This window comes from Dunckerocampus dactyliophorus, chromosome 14 (assembly GCF_027744805.1).
Source record: "Dunckerocampus dactyliophorus isolate RoL2022-P2 chromosome 14, RoL_Ddac_1.1, whole genome shotgun sequence".
NCBI classification, from domain to species: domain Eukaryota; kingdom Metazoa; phylum Chordata; class Actinopteri; order Syngnathiformes; family Syngnathidae; genus Dunckerocampus; species Dunckerocampus dactyliophorus.
Window position 1 is genome coordinate 28,954,500 of NC_072832.1, and position 20,089 is coordinate 28,974,588.

The 20,089-nt window shown below is 41.9% G+C and overlaps 1 protein-coding gene across 1 annotated transcript; it reads left to right on the forward strand.

The window, feature by feature from the left end:
* The first annotated feature begins 1,843 nt into the window (after positions 1-1,843).
* On the forward strand, positions 1,844-16,212 carry LOC129194341 (uncharacterized). Its single transcript, XM_054799508.1, has 7 exons — positions 1,844-1,848; positions 1,960-2,308; positions 14,584-14,708; positions 14,785-14,810; positions 15,053-15,157; positions 15,271-15,411; positions 15,522-16,212. Exons 1-7 carry the CDS (start codon positions 1,844-1,846, stop codon positions 15,986-15,988), a joined length of 1,218 nt encoding a protein of 405 aa, XP_054655483.1. The 3' UTR covers positions 15,989-16,212.
* Positions 16,213-20,089: the final 3,877 nt, after the last annotated feature.

Sequence of the window (20,089 nt, forward strand, 5' to 3'; positions counted from 1 at the left end):
CTGAATGCCTGGCATGTGGAAACAAAGACATGGACTTCGCCTGGGTGAGAGATGACTCCTTCTGGGGGTTCTGCTGTTTCCCATACCAAAGATGCTGCTACGAGTGGTCCATCGCCACTGACCAGACACCGTATGGGGTGTACGTCAAGGACGGCTGCGAGCTACCCCTGACCGAGATGAGGTGTGTGCCATTCAGCATCGTACAAGCCAAAGCGGTGGAAGTTCGCCGAGTGTATGGGGGAAGACTCCAAACCATACACAGTTGGAGGAACAAGAAGCATCGCAGAGTCGGCCACTTCGAGGAGGTCATCCACTCCACGTGGAGGTTCGCAAACGGCACCCATACCACATCAACTCACCTAAGCTGTGGGATGTGCATCGGCCTGGGGCCATGGGGCCACGCCATGCCGACAAAGCACCTCCTCTCCCGACCAGGCTTAAACCCTCCAATCGTTACCATCATTGGAGAAGCAAGACCAGACCAGCAAGACGAGCGGTCATCCCCAGCAAAGATGCGACGCTAAACCGGAACCATCGTCTCCTCCCAAGAGCTTGAGACCGGCGAGCAGGAGGGCCACAGAGGCCCCCACACTCCGGAACCAGTGGAGGAGGATGCAGCTGAGGAAGGACGGGTGGGCAACCGAGTCGCCGACCTTACATGGAACCCGCCTTCTCCAGCCACGGAAGCTGCCGTGGAGGACATCGTCCGTGCAGTCTCGACTGTCCAGACCCTGCTCGAGGCTCTGGAAAGACTGGCTGCTGACCAACAGGCAGGAGGACCGCTTCCAGTGGCAGAAGGGCACCCGGCTGAGATCGTCGCTCCCAACTACATGGGTGACCTTGCAAGCCCCGTGAGTCCTGATGGGCCGGCAGGGGACAAGGCCTAAACCGTCAAACAAATGTTGGACTGGTCTGTGTGGACTTGATGTTACAATACTCGGTCACAGTATAGAGTAAATCCGACATTGTTACGGGCAACGAACGGATTCACGAAGGGGGTGTCGAGTGACCTAGGTACAACACCTCTTAAAAGGCCAACTTTTATACCAAAAGTACTTGTAATAATCAAGGAACAAAGCACAGTCTAGCATGCTCAAACACTCTGTTGCTTTTAGGAATGTAACCATATAATACACAAGCTAGTTGGTACCTCATGTTAGTATACATGTGCATTTATAGGGACAAACACACACACCATTGCAATACACGTGAATAGGGATACTTGCATAACTATCGCAATGCTTAACGCACTTATGTTATGATGTTATAATCAGTATTATTCAGCAACATGATTTAATAGAAGCATATAGTCCTATGGCCTTGAGAATGTCAAAGAGAAACAACAGGTTGATGTCTAAGGTTGTATGAAAATAAGTGTTAATGTTTTACCAGTTGAATGTCATGTTCCGATGTTGGTGCTGAACTGAATGTTAAAAGAACATGTTGTGATGTTAAAATAACATGTTTTGATCCTAAAATGTTAATGATTATAAGATAACTGATGCCAATGTGAGCTCCTCCATAATCATTAAGCCACAAAGTAGAACATTAAGTTTCGGTAGTCTGGTGAAAGGCCACTAGGGGTCATAGTCATTGCAGTACAATGGCAAAGCCAGGCAACCCATATAAGGACATCCTTAGGAGTTCAGCTGAGGACACCTAAGGAGTCATCTGCGGTCAACCACTGAGTTCATCTCAGGACAGGATGATGACCAAATATGGCAGTCCAGGACGGGTCAAACGAGGACACAAGTTCAACCAAGGGGATGAGTCATGCTGAATCAGCGCGGTCGGGGAAAGTACAAGCTATTCTGGGAAAGACACTCCTCTGGGAGGTCTCAGAATGAGGTAATGGACACTCCCATGAGCAGGCGGAGACTGAAGACAGCATAAAAAGAGGACGCGCTCTACAATCGACGCTGGCTCCAGGCGATCCTCTCATGGATCGCGTCTCCGAAGCTCCAAGGCTCGCAACACAGCTCTGGGACTGCTGAAGGAAGATTGGACTCAACTCATCTGCCCAGCAGAAGGAGAAGACTCCGTCTTTCAGATGAACCTGAGACACCAACTAAAGATTCTGTCTGCGGCGCTACCGAGAGAAGAGCTGAGCCTGAGTGAGCACGGAGCCAGTCACCGCAGCGGTCCCCAACCTTGCCTCTCTCGGGAGCAACCTAGAGCCGTCAGGACAACCAGGGAAGGTCGAAGGCCTGATCACCCGACGCCCGACCCGCATCAACTAGACTTATCCCCAAGAAGTGAACTCATCCTCACTGGACTTTTTGTCTACACTACCGGCTTCATCATTGGGGTAGGACTGAGGCACTGGCCTGCGGCCTTGCGCTTCTTTCTATCTAGGTACATGTGAGTGGAGCTCATTGCGGCTAGTCTGACATTGTGTACAGTATATCCTTATAGTTAATAGAGTACCTGCTTCAATGCCCTTGCTAACTTTCCTAATAAAGCTTTTCACTCTTTCACTAAGAGTTGTCACCCAGTATCTTCTTTGAAGGTAAAAGAGTAAGCAGTGTGTTACAGACAGATTCCTTTGAGGTTGTTCCGGTAAACTTAGTAAAGACAGGTCCCTCTGATTGCTGATAGATGAGTAAATAACCCCAGGTCCTTACCAAAAGCAACTATCCATTAAGAGAGGAAGCAGTCGTAAAAGCAGAGGGTCCGACGTCTCGTACGACCAACCTTGGGTTACTCTGGTCTTGCGCGGCTCGGATGCAGCGGGGCCGCCTCTGCACTACCGAGGCTGTTAATACCTGGGTGAGTTCCTCTCGCCCCTGACTTAGAGGTTTCTTTTCCCTCTACGGGAGAGACCGTAACCCTTTGAACGGAGTAGTCAGGTAGGCAGGTGCGCCTGCTTCTTGCACGAGGGAGCAAGGGTCTTGCACCGCCTAGGTAACTAGGGATTAAACAATGCCAAGTTGATGCAAAGTGATGAATAATACCTTTAATTCCTTTCACACCACCAGTCATAAAGGGGGGAAACATGTTCATGTTTAATTACGTAACTCTGGTAGCATAATGTTGGAAGTTAAAGCTGCAAACGTCACATCAGATAGTTTCCTGACACTACCCTGAGTTCTCGAACTTTAAATAATCATTAGACCGGTGGTCTTCAAAATAAAAACGCCACTAAAATAAACAATTAAAACACTCTCAAAGTTCACATTTTGTTTAAAACCCTGTCTTAAGTTTAGAATAAACTAATTGGAAACTGTATAAATTCAGAGTCTTGTAGCCTGTGGGATTATTTTGATCAAATTGGCTTAACTTGCATTTGTTTGGATTTTGTGAGCGGGCAAGAGCACTCGTGGACAACCTGGGAAAATGTCCTTTGTCATCCATGAAAGCAGACCTATTATCTTTGTGTTGTTTTGACACGCTTTGCCGAGCTGTCCACTTTGTTGCCGGGCAAATTCGTAAGACTACTGGTAAACAACAGATGCATCATCCATAGCAAGAACCCACCTGAACACTTCACTGCCCTCAGTGAGACTGATAAATGTGGGGTTGACAAATCAAACCGTGAAGGGAGACAAATTGCTTAGTGTACATTCTTTATTGTAAGAAATAAAAAATATTTTCATCGCAGATTTAAACGCGGTCATTGGGTTATGAACTCGGGCTGTCAAAATTCATGCAGATTAAGCCATCATGATTAATCCGATCGCACGTCTGCAGGCGTCGTAAAACGCTCGCTTACATTGACAAAATCAACATTTTACTCAGGGATGAATGACACTTGTGGTGGATGAGTTAAAAAGGAAGACAAGAAGAAAGATGTGAGGCGCTGTGAGCGGGGTGCTGTGGCCCCCAACCCCAACATAATTTTTCAAAAATTACAACTTTATTTTGTTTGGTTTGTTTCTCCTAATATAAAAAAACAACATTTTCTTAGTCAACAGACGTTTAATCAGCTAAGAAAAAGGAGAGGATGGCGTCCAGCTGTGTGAATGTCATCAATCACACGTGCTTTAATTTAAATATTGATTCGTTAACAATGGCCTATGAGAAGGTGTTATGGAATGTAAAGGTGACTACAGGGTGTCAGATCACAGACATGACACAAAACTAAAGTCATTTCAAATGATTGTTAGTCGAGCTAAACACACTCGGAAAAAAATGGCCGCTGACCGTAAATGGCCCCCAGGCCGCACTTTATCCAAAGTGACAAAAAGTATAAAAAAGTTCAATGTAATGATTAATGAATGCATGAATAATAAATGTAAAATGATTTTAAAAATAATTTTTACATGTTTAATGCCAGCGGCAAATTGTCCCACTTTGTTGGATGGTGTTTGAATGCACCATCTAACTTTGATTTTTACTACAGTATGGTCAATGTTATCATTATTTAAAATAGAAAATGTATATCTAACGGCTAAAATCTTTCATTAAATTTTATATAAGAATACATTTGTGATTTATTTTTGTAAATATTTAATTTATTTTTTGTTAACTTTCTATTTAACACGGTTCTTGCATTGACCTTCCTCATATTTCTGCGCGTGCTGGGATGGGCGTGCAGGTCCAATTTATCACTAGAACATGCTCGCAGGGGTCCAGTCCGCTGCCTTTGCAGCAGCACAAACTCAGACCACAGAAGAAGAGGACATCTTGTGCCTCCCCGGTTAAACAGTCCATCAGCTGATCCTTACACATACCTGCATTGGAAACCATGTGCCAATTGACGTGCGTGCAAATGAGGCAAGATTACTATATGATCGATACTAGAGTGTTGAGCTCGATATTTTCCAGTTCGCCTCTGTTGATTTTCACATTTATTCATGATTTTGATGTGCCATCATCCTTCCTTCAAGCCAATCATGCCTGTCCTAAGTGATGGAGTGACTCATCCTTTTACAGTGTTCACACACACACACACATCACAAGGAAAAAGAATGTCATTTTAGTAGGATGGAGTTGAACTATTAAAGAATTAAAGTCGTACTATTTAAACTTTGAAACCTTCGGCTTATACTGCGGTGCGGCTAATCTATGGCTGAATTGTAATCTCGTGACATCTCCTTTACTTCAGACACACCACCCTCTGGTCAGTCGCTCACTGTGTGTGGAATACGCTGCTACAATTTACAATAGCCAAGCTAATACACAACAACAGAATCATAAGAACTGTGAGAAAACGTTATTTTGAACAATGAAAAAAGAAAATGGGGAAAATAAAACCATTAAAATAAATGATGAATTATTAAGAATGAAATGAAAACTTTTTTCACGATTCATACATACTGTAGCTCCATCAACGATCCATTCAACAGACAAATGTTTCAGATAAATATTACTATCATTCCGTGTGTGTTCTGTGAACAAATGTACCACAATCACATGTAATCTTCTTTGTTTGTTTTCATTTTACACAGCGGTACAAAGTCATTTATTCTATACTGTATGACACAGGGGTATCCAAAATACGGAACCTATGGCTCGAGAGCCACATATGGCTCTTTTGATGCCTGCGTCTTACCTGCCCACACACGAACACCAAGTTTCACGTCTCAACAGTGTGACATGGAATATTACCTTCTTTATTTAATACAACAAATACATTTGTAATATTTGAAAAATGAGGTTTGTGAAAAAGTTATAATCATTTGGATGGTGGGAAATGTGCGTTGTTGAAAATCGGCTATCTCCAACTAACTGTAGTTAGCTCGTTAAGTAGCTGCTTCTGCACAGTAATTTACAGTAATTTTGAAGTGTGCCCAAATTTCATTTCTACAGTTTTGACTAAGTTTTATGACAATTCCACAATGTGGTTCCGAAAAATGTGTCTCATTTTATGCACACACAGAAAAGTGGATTGTTTCCAGGAGCGGCACAATGGCAGAGTGTGTTTTTACATTTGCCAATTATCTGGGAAATGGGACTGAGAAGGACAAGGAGACGCGAGGTGAGCCTGTCAGCGCCGATGACAAACTTCTATCTGATTACAATGTTACTATTTATATCTTCCTCACAGAGAGACACATGCAGAGGATCGGCCGTGTACAATATCAATTTTGAATTATCAACCAAATGACATGGGTGGGTTCCTGTGGGGGGGGATGATATTTCATCGGTTTAACCTATGTAAACTTTTTAAGTGGGGCGGGTAGCAGAGGAGTGTACCCTCGTGAGGAGCATATACAAGTATCCACAATGTAAGGCAGCCCTCAGAGACAGCCTATAAACGAGTGTCTCTTCCATTGATTTTTATTCCAATGTTAACCTGCTGTAATCCATGATTTGGCCCATATTTACACTTTATTCTCTAATATTTCATATTTACACTTTATTCTCTAATATTTAATATTTACACTTTATTCTCTAATATTTACACTTTATTCTTTAATATTTACACTTTATTCTTTAATATTTACACTTTATTCTGTAATATTTACACTGTATTCTCTAATATTTACACTTTATTCTCTAATATTTACACTTTATTCTTTAATATTTACATTTTATTCTGTAATATTTACACTGTATTCTCTAATATTTACACTTTATTCTCTAATATTTACATATCAAAATGGTAGACGAAATCTACAATTTCTTTGAAATTTGTAACTTCAGTAGCACGGTTAACACACGAGGCCAAATATTTCATTAAAATCTTAATTTGAAAAGCTCTAAAATTAACTTGAGAAGTATACTTTATAAGTTCACCAAAACCTACTTTAATACATCAGCCTAAATATCAGTTGTGCGTTGTCCCTTCCCCCGCTGGGGGCCCCGTGTGGGATGACATTGTTCACCCCCGTTTAATGAAAAGAAAAGTTTGATTGGAGGCCTATTTTTCACGAAACATTTGTCGAATAGAAATACATTTTGTAATACATGCATTGCGCTAATAGCATGAATGTCCTGACTTTGTTGAATGAGTAAAATGATAAATACATAAATGGGAAGACACACAAATACACCAAAAGTTAATACAAATATAAAAACAACAATAATCTGCTTTTAATACAGTCTGCCCCTGTGGGTCGTGAATAATAACAAGCCTAGTAGTGCTGTACAACTTTTATCCGCAGTCCCACAGTGCCCTCTACTGGTCAACATTATTATTATTATTTCCCCCCCCCCCTTTTTTTTCCTTTTTTTTCCCTCTACTGGTCAACATTCAAACTGGACCCCAACCTGTCTATAGAGGCCACCTGTCTATAGCGGGTGTGTGTCTGTGTGTGTTTGTCAGACCTGTTTGAAGGTGTGCAGCATATTCACTGCTCTCCCCGTGCTTCTTCCTGGCGCCAGGCTTTTGCAGCAAAATGTGTATCTCCAACTGTCAGCAGCAGCCTAATAAGAACGGTGGTCGGGAACCCTGACAGTATTAACTAGTGCGTTTCAAACGTCCCGTCACATATAAGAAAACATGCATTTTCCAGTCCGATGACTGTAGTGTCAGAACATGGACTTAAGCCTTAAGATGTGGAGATGACGATTAGCCCGCTAGAGTAATAATAGCATCTCGCGAGAGTTATTCCAGTACAATCACAGCCTAAAAATGGAATTTAACAAGGAAACTTAAGCAAAGGCGCGCAACCCACTGAAAAGGGCTGGAGCCACAAGCAGGAACAAGTGTTGAGCAGAAATGTACAAAGAAAAGGGGATAAGGAATGGACGCATTTAGCTTTGCGAGTCTGATGTGGATCGGTCAGCAGCAAGGATTCATCCCCACATTCCTGATTAACATTTTGAAGATTCGCTGGGAAACTGCACAATGGGTCAGTTAAATAAATAAACATGGACTTGTTGTCCATTGCAAATGAGTCAACAGTTACTGCACGTGACAATGGCGTTTCCTTGCACATGCAGAGAACACGTGTGTTTTTAAACGTGTTGAGAATCTATGGGGTATTCTCTGCATACACGAGCCACATTGTTTTTCGTGCTGTTGTATTGATTAGTTTTACTATTTATATCAAAACCCATTACTTATACACACACACACCGAAAGGGAAAGTGCAGTGGCATCACACTTTAACCGTACTATTTTGAGCTACTGTATAAGGGGTTGCGTTCAAAGAGACCACATAGGAATAAAAGTCGCCATTTTACGAGAATATTATGATCGTAAAGTCCAAATATTCTGAGAATAAAATCATAATATGAGAATGAGATAATGGTTTCATTCATCAAGCGTCCTGTGCCGCAGAGCAAGCGAGCGTTTTCACTTCCAGAGGAGGAAACCTGAGCTGGGAATGAGTGGGAATTTTATTTGGAAGCTGGAGAACAGAAAAGGGTATGACTTCAGTATAAAATGCTGCGCGAAATCAGTCCTTAACTTTGCTGGAATTCTCTTATCATGGTCGGGTCTGAAAACAATTACAATTCGATTTGAACAAATAAAATACGTAAACAAGTCATAAGCGCTCGTGTGTGTGAAGTATTCTCACAGAGGAAAGTGGGTCCCAGACATGCGATCCAGAACCCAGGCGAATACTTCTATCCCAAGTGTGGAAGGCACTGTCGAAACGGGTGAAAATCGCTAGGCGCCTCAAGTCTTCAATGGTGGTCTGGTCTACGGGGCAAAAACTGGGCCAAATGCCATTTTGATATTTTTAATTTTAGGCTCTTAACTTTTATTAGGGATGTCACGTCATACCACTGCTTTGAACCCCTCAGAACCGGGTCTCAGAGCTTCCCCTTGCCTTCCAGGAGTTTGACGTTTTTTGTTTCAAAACTTTTTTTTCTGATGAAAAATTAAAATGACATTTTTTTATTGGTTATTTTTGTGAAGTCGTTTTTTCCCCATTAGAAGTGACTTTATTCTCATGGAATCACAGCCGGACATCACGAACCAGCTCCTCCCTTGTCATTCTGGGCTGGTCCCTCACCTTTGCCTCATGATCATCCTTACCCTTCACTAATGCTTCATAATAGCTACAAAAAAATCATTGTGTGCAAGTGTTTTGGGTGTCGGACAGAAAGTGATGTCAGGGGTTCGGACTGAGTCGACTTAAATGTATATGCAACTTCGGCACATCAAGCGTTCATCATCCATGTAGCAGCAAATGTTGCTCTGAACTTTTTCCCATCATGCATTTAGTCCCAGCAAAGCATTTTATGATACTGTATAATGCAATGGCTGTCGAACTTATGACACTGAAATATTTGTATGGTTCATTTGAGCATTAAGACACGGGTCAGAACACAAATATTAGCAACACTAGCATAGAGAACATGTTTATGTTGTTATATAGTTAAGAATAATAATATAACAGAACATGCAAACTCCACACAGAAATGCCCAGGGGACAATCGAGCCAAGGTAGAGGAAGATTAGAGCACATCCTCAGCTGCTGTCCAGTTGGATATTGTTGTTTTTTTTCTCCTATTATGTCAACTATATTGGGTACAAACTACACCGTCTCATTCTGGTTTGGTTTGGGACGTTTTGTCACTCGCCGTTTATAACTGAACATGCAGAAGCTCCCCCGATGAATGTTTGGGGGTTTGGCCCACCTCCCGCCAACAGCCGAAATGAAAATAACAAACAGCTGATTTTTTATATATATTTAATTGATTTTGTATTAACTAGTTATAATAATATAATAATGAGAAAAAATTAAAGATATTTTGTGTGGTAATTGTACAAAACGCTGTGCAAAGGCCCAAATGGTACCAAGTGACACCTATAACGGCCACAAGGTGGCAGACGTGCATTTAAGAAGAGCTACGCCCTCTCTCCCCCCGCGCGGGGGAGGGACGGTATTTGGGCCACCGCGCAGCACTCCCCGGGAAACTCGTCTCAGCTCACACCGCACGGAGGAGAGAGAGCGTTTACGATCTCAAAGTCTTCATATAAAAATGGTCACTTTTGAGTGTAACTGTTGGAGAGATACAGTATTGACCCTCCGATCCTCAGTTGTCTCCCTTACAGCGTCTTGTTGTACATGAGTAAAAAGTACCAGTATCAGAACTGGTATCGGCGATATTGGCGCCTGGAGAAGGTGGTTTACTAGGAAAGGAGCCAATGATGGGAAGGATGGGCAAGGCATTCACAGACGGACCGATATCAGCCGATAGCCATACAATCAAGCCCACCCATTAAATTCAATTCAGTTCAATTCAATGTACGGTATTTACATAGCGCCAAATCACAACAGCAATGGCACTTCACACATGAAGGGCACGTTCATATCCTGCCGCGTTGAATGATATGAAAACAATGAATGCCATTGAGGACATGATCAAAAGTCATTATTAGATCCGCTGGGGAACACATTTACTGTGACACACACAAGCAGGAGTTTTATTTACATCTTAAATGGCTCATTTACTCGTATTGTTTCTACTATATTGAGTAATATGAGTGTAAAGAATTACAATTGCTCTCAAGCCCAATCTATTGACAGCTAATCGGGTTCATGGGACATTAAGTTGACTTTTTTGATCCGACACTTACCTGTAACTCCAGCCTATAGCCTAGTTATAATATTTCTACTCGCAATATGTAGACAGCTGCAGTCCATTCACAGCTGCCTAATCTCCCCGCTGCTAAATACCAGCGAGACAATGGGCAACAAATGACAACTTAGAAGAGAAGAGCTATGAGCATTGTGAAAAGAGGCTGTTTACTTTTTTTTCTTAAACTTTGAACCCTCCTGCCCGCTGAGGCCGAATTAATTACTTTATTTATTTTGACAAAGTGGAATTCCAAAAGGGCACTTCAGTATACAGTGGAACCAAAACTTATATTCTCACACTATTAGGCTTTTTTTAATACATTGTTTTTCCTCCTAACCCCACCAAGGTATTTTTATAATATTTCCATTTTTTGGCTGGACAGAACACAGCGGAACGTCGTTTTTCCTACGCTCAATAAGGATGTCATAAAAAATATCTTAAAGTCACGTGGATTTAAGCTACTCAGCTAACTACTTAGCCTCCAATTTATTTGCAAAAGGAAAAGTGCAAGAGAGTGGAATTGGTGAAGGACAGAGGCCAAAATATTCCTCAAATCATCTGCTTCGTAACACGCCTCATACAGTACGTAGAAGAGATCCGTGTTGACAATTTAGCAACATCGTCGCTATATTTAGCCAGTAAGGGCGCACGGTTATGATGTTTGTTTTAGTTGCATTTGTTGAATTTTATTTCTGCATTGTGCTGCAAGCATCTTAGCTTTGTGTTATAGGTAACAAAGCAAATTAGTGTAATATCTAATAATATATCTCATTAATAACAAATTCATTTTCATTCAGAATTTAGAATATACAGGGCCGTCCCAGGCCAAATTGCCCTGATAGCAAAACCTATTTACATGTTTCCCAAATCCAGTCTATATCAACGATATGGTTGGTTTTGATATCGTGCTTAAAGTAAATATATTTTTAAAATATCGATATACCACCCAGCCCGGACACGTGCTCGCACATAGACTGTGGTGACTTGGTTAGATGGCAAGGGCACTCTTTTTACTCCGGTATGCACTTAATGAGGCAGTAGTTGTTGGTCAAATTGGTGATCTCTATGGTCACGCTCCTCTTGCTGTCCACGTCAATTGTTCTTCTCAGATATATAAACTGTATTCATTGCTTTTTGGTTTTATTCATGGTATGTTTATTTTATTTTGAAACATTCAAACGTTCTGTGATTTATTTCATTAGTTGATTGTACTTTTGCAGTTTTCAGTGTTCAAATAATTGTACGAATGAACTATACTAATGAACTTTTCTTTGAATTTTCGCCATTAAGTGCAATATGCTCTCCAAGGGTGGTCGTTTTGTTGTTGTTGTTTTTTTTAAATCCTCGGGAAAAATAATTGTTTTAAAAGTATAAATATAAGCACCAACCTGCGGCTTATCGATCGCTGTGGCCTATATGGAGATGAGTGGGAGCTTTCGAGCACAATGCCAATGAAAGAGAAGCGAGGAAGTTGCTGTCTAAAACAGAATCCTGAGCAGAAGATGACATTTATGTGTCTTACCGATTCTACGACCCTGACCATCACGGCTCTATAAGCCGCACCTTCATTGATACATCAGCATGTCATGCACTGTGACAATGATCCAAAACACACCAGCAAGTCCTAACCTAAATCCTATTGAGATGCTGTGGCATGTCAAACAGTGGAACCTCAAAAGTCAAGGAATTCATCGTCAAGTGTGCACAGTTAAGACATTTTTGGACACTCTAGCTTCTCCTCCACCTGTTGTACAAGCAAAAACAAGACAAATCTCATTCATTGTGGGTCATACATATTCCGCTTACAAGCCTTTGACATTTTAATATTGGAAGTCGTCCCTCGCCATGCCTACGCTAACCGGAGCAGAGGCTGCGGTCAATATTATACATGCCCGAGCCACCTCAACTGGCTCCTCTCTACCGGAGGATGCACGCAAACCGAGGCGAAATTGTGGCGCAACTTTTCAAAACATTATTTACTCATTTATTTACTTATTATTAGTTTGTTTCTACCTTTTTCCGAAGTCTGCATTATGTGGACTAGGTCTGAACAAACGCCATGTCACAAAAAATCCAAACTATCCCCTTTTCTTTAACATTTTTCTAATTGAAAATGAATGGACAGTTTCAATGTCCGCGTGTTGGCCGGTAGGCTCCAGCAGCACTATTTGCCTGGTGGACTCTGACACAGATGCTCACAATTAAACCGTGTTGGCAAGACATCAACATTCAAAAGGGTTCTTGGTGTTTACATGGCCAGTATTACTTGACGATATTGGCATAAAAATTTCGAATAAACCAGGTGGTGAAGATGGCTTCACTGTCTGGAACTCATGTCCATTTCTGTAAATCCATCCCCAAACCGGACACGAAGACGACCTTCAAACTTTGGCCAATTTCAACCTCGTCTGCTTTTTTTATTATTATTAAATGTTTGTATAACAAATGGCTGTTACCACTGTGGTTCATAATATAGTAAGAAGAGTTGAGTTGTCATTTAAGCCATTTCCGATCAACGTCAATATTTCTTGCTCCACCTTATACATTTTTTTTGTGTCCTTCATTATGAATCAAAGAGAGCTACGTTAAACCCCGTTGGTTCCTGGGATTATTGGTCTACACCTAACACGCAACTCTTTTCGAACAGAGAAGCAGGTTTTGCATGTCCTCCCCCGAGTGTGAGGGTAGAGAAATTTAGAGAAACTAAATGACAAAATGTGATGACGTCATATAAATTTAATCATTAAAAATAATCGTCAGAAACTAACTGTCAAAATATGATTGATGACTTGACACATCAGATGACATAATTTTTTAAAACTGTGAGTAGAGAGGTCTGAGAGGGCTGCGGAAGGGGAGGGGGTGTGGGCGAGATTCTTGGGGGCTGATGTGTGTGTGTGTGTGTGTGTGTGTGTGTGTGTGACTCTTGAGTGTGTGGCTGTGTGCGGTATATATTATGAATAAGGTGGGCCTCGACTTCCCACGGGAGAAGACAATGTGCTTGTGGTTTTAAAAAACATATCTGATGGGGGTGTTTTTTATGAAACTATAATCAATAGCGGGGGCCTCATGGCTCCCGTGTCAATAGCAGGGGCCCATGGTTCACATGAGATCGTTTTAATAGTCGCGCCATTTTTGTAGTAGATGGGGATTGGGGCCCGTGGTTCACATGAGATCGTTTTAATAGTCGCGCCATTTTTGTAGTAGATGGGGATTTCCTGGGCGTGATCTATGGGGGTCTCTCAAGCAAAAAGAAAGAATGGTGGGGTGCTATCTCGGGTGTGTGAAATATATAATATCAATAAGGTGGGCCTCGACTTCCCACGGGAGAAGACAATGTGCTTGTGGTTTTAAAAAACATATCTGATGGGGGTGTTTTTTAGGAAACTATAATCAATAGCGGGGGCCTCATGGCTCCCGTGTCAATAGCAGGGGCCCATGGTTCACATGAGATCGTTTTAATAGTCGCGCCATTTTTGTGGGAGACACCTCTCACTGGCTGTGGAGGGAGGGGGATGGGGTATGTGGGGGCATTCTGGGTTTAGTGTATGGAGTCTCTCAAGCAGAGGGAATGGTGGGGGTCTCATGTTTCCGGGGGAACAGGATCTGCTTGGGGCGATGAAGAAACGTATCTGATGGGGGTGTTTTCTGGTAACTATGATCATTAGGTTGGGCCCCGTGGTTCACATGAGATCGTTTTAATACTCGCGCCATTTTTGTAGTAGATGGGGATTTCCTGGGCGTGATCTATGGGGGTCTCTCAAGCAAAAAGAAAGAATGGTGGGGTGCTGTCTCGGGTGTGTGAAATATATAATATCAATAGGGTGTCTCGTTTTCCCACGGGAGAAGACAATGTGCTTGTAGTTTTAAAAAACATATCTGATGGGGGTGTTTTTTAGGAAACTATAATCAATAGCGGAGGCCTCATGGCTCCTGTGTCAATAGCAGGGGCCCATGGTTCACATGAGATCATTTTAATACCATTTTTATAGTAGATGGGGGTTTCTTTGGACTGATCCGTGGGGGTCTTTTTTAGCTAACTCTAATCAATACTAGGGGCCTTATGGTTTGTATAAAAAAAGACAATGTGATTGAGGCTTTAAAAAACATATCTGGCACTTAAACATTCCTCCCCTATTGTATAAAATGGTGTAAAAGGCAAGTGTCGATGGTAGGTTTCCAGATCACTCGCAAAAATCAGCGAACAACGTCAAGACAGAGAGTTTGAACACAGAGCCTGGAGACGACTACAAGACATCGGACATTGACATGGGCTGTTGCATGTACGTAAGTTTCATATTGTATATAATTTATCTAGGGTGTTTAGCCTGAAAGGTAAATTTTTTTTTCTACTTACAGGAGAGCTGCATCTTCACCAATTGAAGGTACGTTTTCAAATCATGTAGCTGAAAGAAATTTCTTTTAGAGGTTTATGTTTCTCAGGGTGCGTGTGTGTGCGTGCGTGCCTGTGTGCGTGCGTGCCTGTGTGCGTGTGTGTGTGTGTGTGTGTGTGTGTGTGCGCATGTCTCTCTACCTCTGAGAGAGAGAGAGAGAGAGCGAGCAAGGATGTTGATTATATAATATATATTGGGAAAAATAAAATAAATTGAGTATGTTTGATTTCCAGTGATCGATCTGACTTCACCGCCACCAGTGGCCCTAGTGTCACCGGTCCAAAACCCAATGCAGGGATTTAATGTGGACTTTATAACGCCTCAAAACCAGGCACAAGGTAAACAATCGTGTGTAGGTTTAGTTTAATACAGGATGATGTCGGGAATTAGCTCTTTATGTTTTGTGTAAATGCTGATGACTAACAAGATCCTCTCTAACAATCCTAACAAGGATTTGCAGAGGGCGACCGCTCTACGATAGACGGGGGAGTTTGGGGACAGACTTCGGGATTCGTGGAAAACACTTTAACACCGCCGGTCCAAAACCCACTGCATTTTATTGTGGGGTTTACAAGTCCAAACTCAAGTCACGGTAAGTTAAACAAATGTGTGTCGGTTTTGATGAATTCATATTTATGTCAACAATTATCTCTGTATGTACAGTGTAAATGTTGATGAATAACAGAGTCTGCTCTGTTATAGGGATTGCGCCACTGACGGCCTCAACGCTGGATGTGACAGAGGGAGAAAACGACACAGAATTCGAGGAAAACACAGCAGAGTCCGATGTGGGACAAGAAACGGGACAGGAGGAGACATCTGACGCTGGAGTCTACAACCAGGAAAGATTTCATTATTTTCCAGATAGTGAAAGTGAATATGTTGACATGCAAGCTCTAAATCAGAGGGATATAGCCTCAGACAGTGATGGAATTGGAACAGTGGATTTCAACACCTCTGTGCTAATTGTCGAACAAGTGTTCAGAAGATACATGTATGATATAGCATGTTTAAATCGCCGCATGATTGAGAATATATATAATCAACTTAGACAGAACGTTAGACGCAGGCATTCCGTCAATTCATATTCAGCTAACGCTAGACGTGCCACTCGTGAACAAAGAACACTGCCACAAAGAGTCCATCGCAGGTTGCAATTTGAAGACTAATTTTTGATCGGGTGATAAAGACAAATGGCTGAACCAGATCACAACAATTCCCCTGAAATTAGAGAGCATCTCCTCCACTTGATCTCTGAGATAAACCGAGAAAGATCTGAAGGCGGGGCTAATCAGGGTTCTCCCCGAAACAGTCCAATTCTGCCTCAGCATGATTCACCTGAAAGAGGGGGAGAAGTTTTTCTTCCATCCCCTGATGAGCTAATTTCCTTACTCCAAATGTACAGATACCCCTCCCCCGTTCCGCATAGCAGTGCGGAATCAGATCACAACAATTCCCCTGAAATTAGAGAGCACCTTCTCCAGTTGATCTCAGAGATCAACTGTCAAAGATCCGAAGGCCGTGCTAATCAGCCTTCTCCCCAAAATAGCCCAATTCAGGCTCAGCATGATTCACCTGAAAGAGGGGGAGAAGTTTTCTTCTATCCCCTGATGAGCTAATTTCCTTACTCCAAATGTACAGATACCCCTCCCCCGTTCCTTCGCCCATATCGCAAAGCAATGTTGACTCAGGACCTTGGTCTCCATCAGACAGTCAGTGTTGTGATGCACTCAACAGTCAAATAGATGACCCGTGGTCTCCATCAGACAGTCAGTGTTGTGATGCACTCAACAGTCAAATAGATGACCCTTGGTCTCCATCAGACAGTCAGTGTTGTGATGCACTCAACATTCTGGAAAGAGGCCATCAGGTGGGGGGTGGGGGCGAGGGTGAACAGACAGAGAGCGTCATCAATCAGAGTAATGAGGGTCAATCCACATCTATGGGGATAAACAACACAAATAGTGCGGCTGTTAATGTTCCAGCACCTTGCACTAGTGATGACATGCATGTCACAAACCGTGAAAGATTTAATAATGTTGAGATTCGCTCTTTCCTTCGCTTTCCACCGCCATCTGCAATTCCCAATTTTCGTGAATTTTATTTGAATGTCACAAATGGTTTTCGCGATAGGATTTCAAGCATGATTCACAGAGCTGATGTCCAACCAAATGACGTTATCCAAGTTAATCTGCGTGCTGATCGTTTGCAAGACGATGTCTCAATGAGCGTGCGTTATGGAGAGGGGACAGTGTCACAATTACAGGAACTTTTAGACAGATTAGTCCAGAGTAATATGTCTGTTTTCACCGATGGATCGCTTGAGCTAATTGTCAATTTTGTGAAGGCTCCGCGGGGAGGGGGTAAGAGACGAATTGAATCATGTCTTGCGAGCGAAATTGTGAAGAAAAAAGCACGACATTTATTTGTACTCCCCAATCCCGATCAAACATGTTTTGCTGTAAATCTGGCATTACTGACAAATCCCAAGTTGACGATTATGGAGGCCATAAAGGCAGGCTGGGACATCCATACCAGAGCAGGTCTGACTGCTGATACAATGGTCACATTCGATGATGTTGTCAAATTTGAGGAGCTGTTAGCGTGTAAAATTGTTATCTTTTACCAAACGTCTGACAGAGAAAAAAACAACAACCTGGTTACATTTCAAACAGGAACACCCGAACGAGACACAATACGCTATCTGCTTTTACACAATAATCATTTTTATGGGATAAATAATATTAAGGGATTTCTAGGTGTGAAGTTTTTCTGTAAACATTGTCACACAGGGTATCAGTGTCAATATAAGCATTTCTGTGAAAAAAGCTGCAACATCTGTTGCACAGATTGTAAACAGGGTCCAATTCAAAAAACCTACTGTGCTGATTGCAATCGATTCTGTACAAATAGACAATGCTACGAACGACATCGCGAGAAAAAATGGCATCCGAAAATCAAAAAGATGGCCAGCATGTGTCAGACCAATAAAACATGTCCTAGATGTAAATCATTGTACTACACATCTATCAGAGATCCTAAAGAGCATACTTGTGCTATCAAGATGTGCACAATTTGTAAACAACCTAAAACAACATTGTCGTCTCGTAACAATGAGTTAGAGCAGACATCAGCTAATAACTCTATGATTGAAAGCGGCGAAGATAAACATGTCTGTTACATGCGTACAAAACCAATCAAATCTGAAAAAGAAATACATGAAAAAAAGATTGTATTTTTTGATTTTGAGACTTCTCAAACCACTGGAACCCATCTTCCGGTGCTTGTGGTGGCTCAGTCACTTAATGGTGAGCGCCGTGTCTGGAAGGGGCATTCATGCGCTTTAAAATTTCTTCTCCATTTCCGACAGAAAAAACATAAACAGACAACTTTCATTTCCCATTTTGGCAAAGGTTTTGATCATCATATCATCTTGAATGCTTATGTAACTCAAGGTTTGTCACCGTCTGTGATAGCACAAGGGAGTAAAATAATCCTGATCCTGGATAATGACTTTCAACTTAAATTTATTGACTCGTTCTCATTTATTCCTATCCCACTCAGAGACTTTTCCAAGGCGTTGGGATGTAAGACACAGCTTAAAAAAGGCTACTTCCCACACAGATTTACCGATCTTTCAAAAAATGGCTATAGCGGAAGCTATCCACCGGCCGAGATGTACTCACCTGACGAAATGAGTCCAAAACAAAGAGAGGATTTCCTTAACTGGTATCAGACTGTCAAAGATCAAGAGTTTGACTATGATGCAGAGTTAGTATCTTACTGTGAAAACGATGTTGAAATCTTAGCCGAGGGTGCAAGCAATTTCCGTAATGAATTCATAAAAACAACCGACTGTGATCCTTTTGACAGTGTGACCATTGCTTCAGCAGCTTTGAATGTCTTTCAAACAAAATTTTTAAAACCCAATACAATCGCGATTCCCTGTCCTAACAATTACAAAACAAACAGCAAGGCTTTCTCACATGCGTCTATACAGTGGCTTGAGTATGAGGCCTTCTCACGGGGGATTTCAATAAGACATGCTTTGAACGGAGGTGAAGTTAAAGTTGGGCGTTATTCAGTTGATGGATATGGAGAGTTAAATGGAGGGAAAGTTGTCTTTGAATTTCTAGGCTGTTATTTTCATGGCTGTCCAAAGTGTTATATGGGAAGTGATGTTTCTCCATTGTCAAAGACTTGTTTTAGTGAGGTGTACTCTGAGACTTTGAAAAGGCTGGATCGATTACAAAACGATTACAAGGTGCAAACTGTGGTGATCAAGTGGGAACACGAATGGAGTGTACAGAAAAAAACAGACCCGAATGTTAAATCTTTCTTAGAGAGGTTTCAAGAACCAATTCCGTTAGATCCCAGAGCAGCCTTATATGGAGGCCGTACGGCTGCTATCCGTCTCCGCCATGTTGTCAGCCCAGGTGAGCGTGTAAATTACGTTGATTTCACATCGTTGTATCCGTTTGTAAATGCACATTTTCACTACCCATTAGGGCATCCGAAAATAATTTGAAAGGATTTTGACAGCTTTGAAAATTACTTTGGATTAATACATGCTAAAGTTTACCCTCCACGTCAACTGTTTTTCCCTGTACTGCCTATAAGAAACGACAAAGGGAAATTAATTTTCACACTGTGTCGATTATGTGCACTCGTGAACAATCAAACTACTGACTGTACACACAATGATGAAGAACGGGCCCTCCAAGGGGTGTGGGTAACGATAGAAGTAATCGAGGCAGTGCGAAAGGGGTATTTTCTGGCTGAAATTTACGAAATATGGAACTTCGAAGAGAAATCAGATGTGCTGTTTAAAGACTATATCTACACTTTCCTTAAACAGAAGCAAGAGGCGTCGGGCTACCCTAGCGGAGTTGAAACTCTTCAGACTAAACAGGGTTACATCCGTGACTATAAAGAGAAGCAAGGTATCGATCTCGATCCGGAGAAAATTGTCTACAACCCCGCAAAAAGACAGATTGCCAAACTACTGCTAAATTCTCTCTGGGGAAAACTAGCACAAAGATCAAACCAGCTCTCAACCAGTCTGGTGAGCACACCGCAACGCTTTTTTGAATTTCTCTTTTCTAGCAAGTACGACATTTCACAGTTTCACTTCATAAATGACGATATTGCACTTGTTCAATGGCGCCATAATTCTAGGTGTGTCTTACCCCCAGGCGACGCAAATATTTTTCTAGCGGCGTTCACAACTTCTTATGCACGACTTGAACTTTACAAGCAATTAGATTTGC

Coding starts and splice junctions, on each gene's coding strand:
- LOC129194341 (XM_054799508.1), top strand. Junction 2,309..14,583: donor CTACCGGCTTCATCATTGGG/GTAGGACTGAGG, acceptor ATGGTGTAAAAG/GCAAGTGTCGATGGTAGGTT. Junction 15,158..15,270: donor GCCTCAAAACCAGGCACAAG/GTAAACAATCGT, acceptor AATCCTAACAAG/GATTTGCAGAGGGCGACCGC.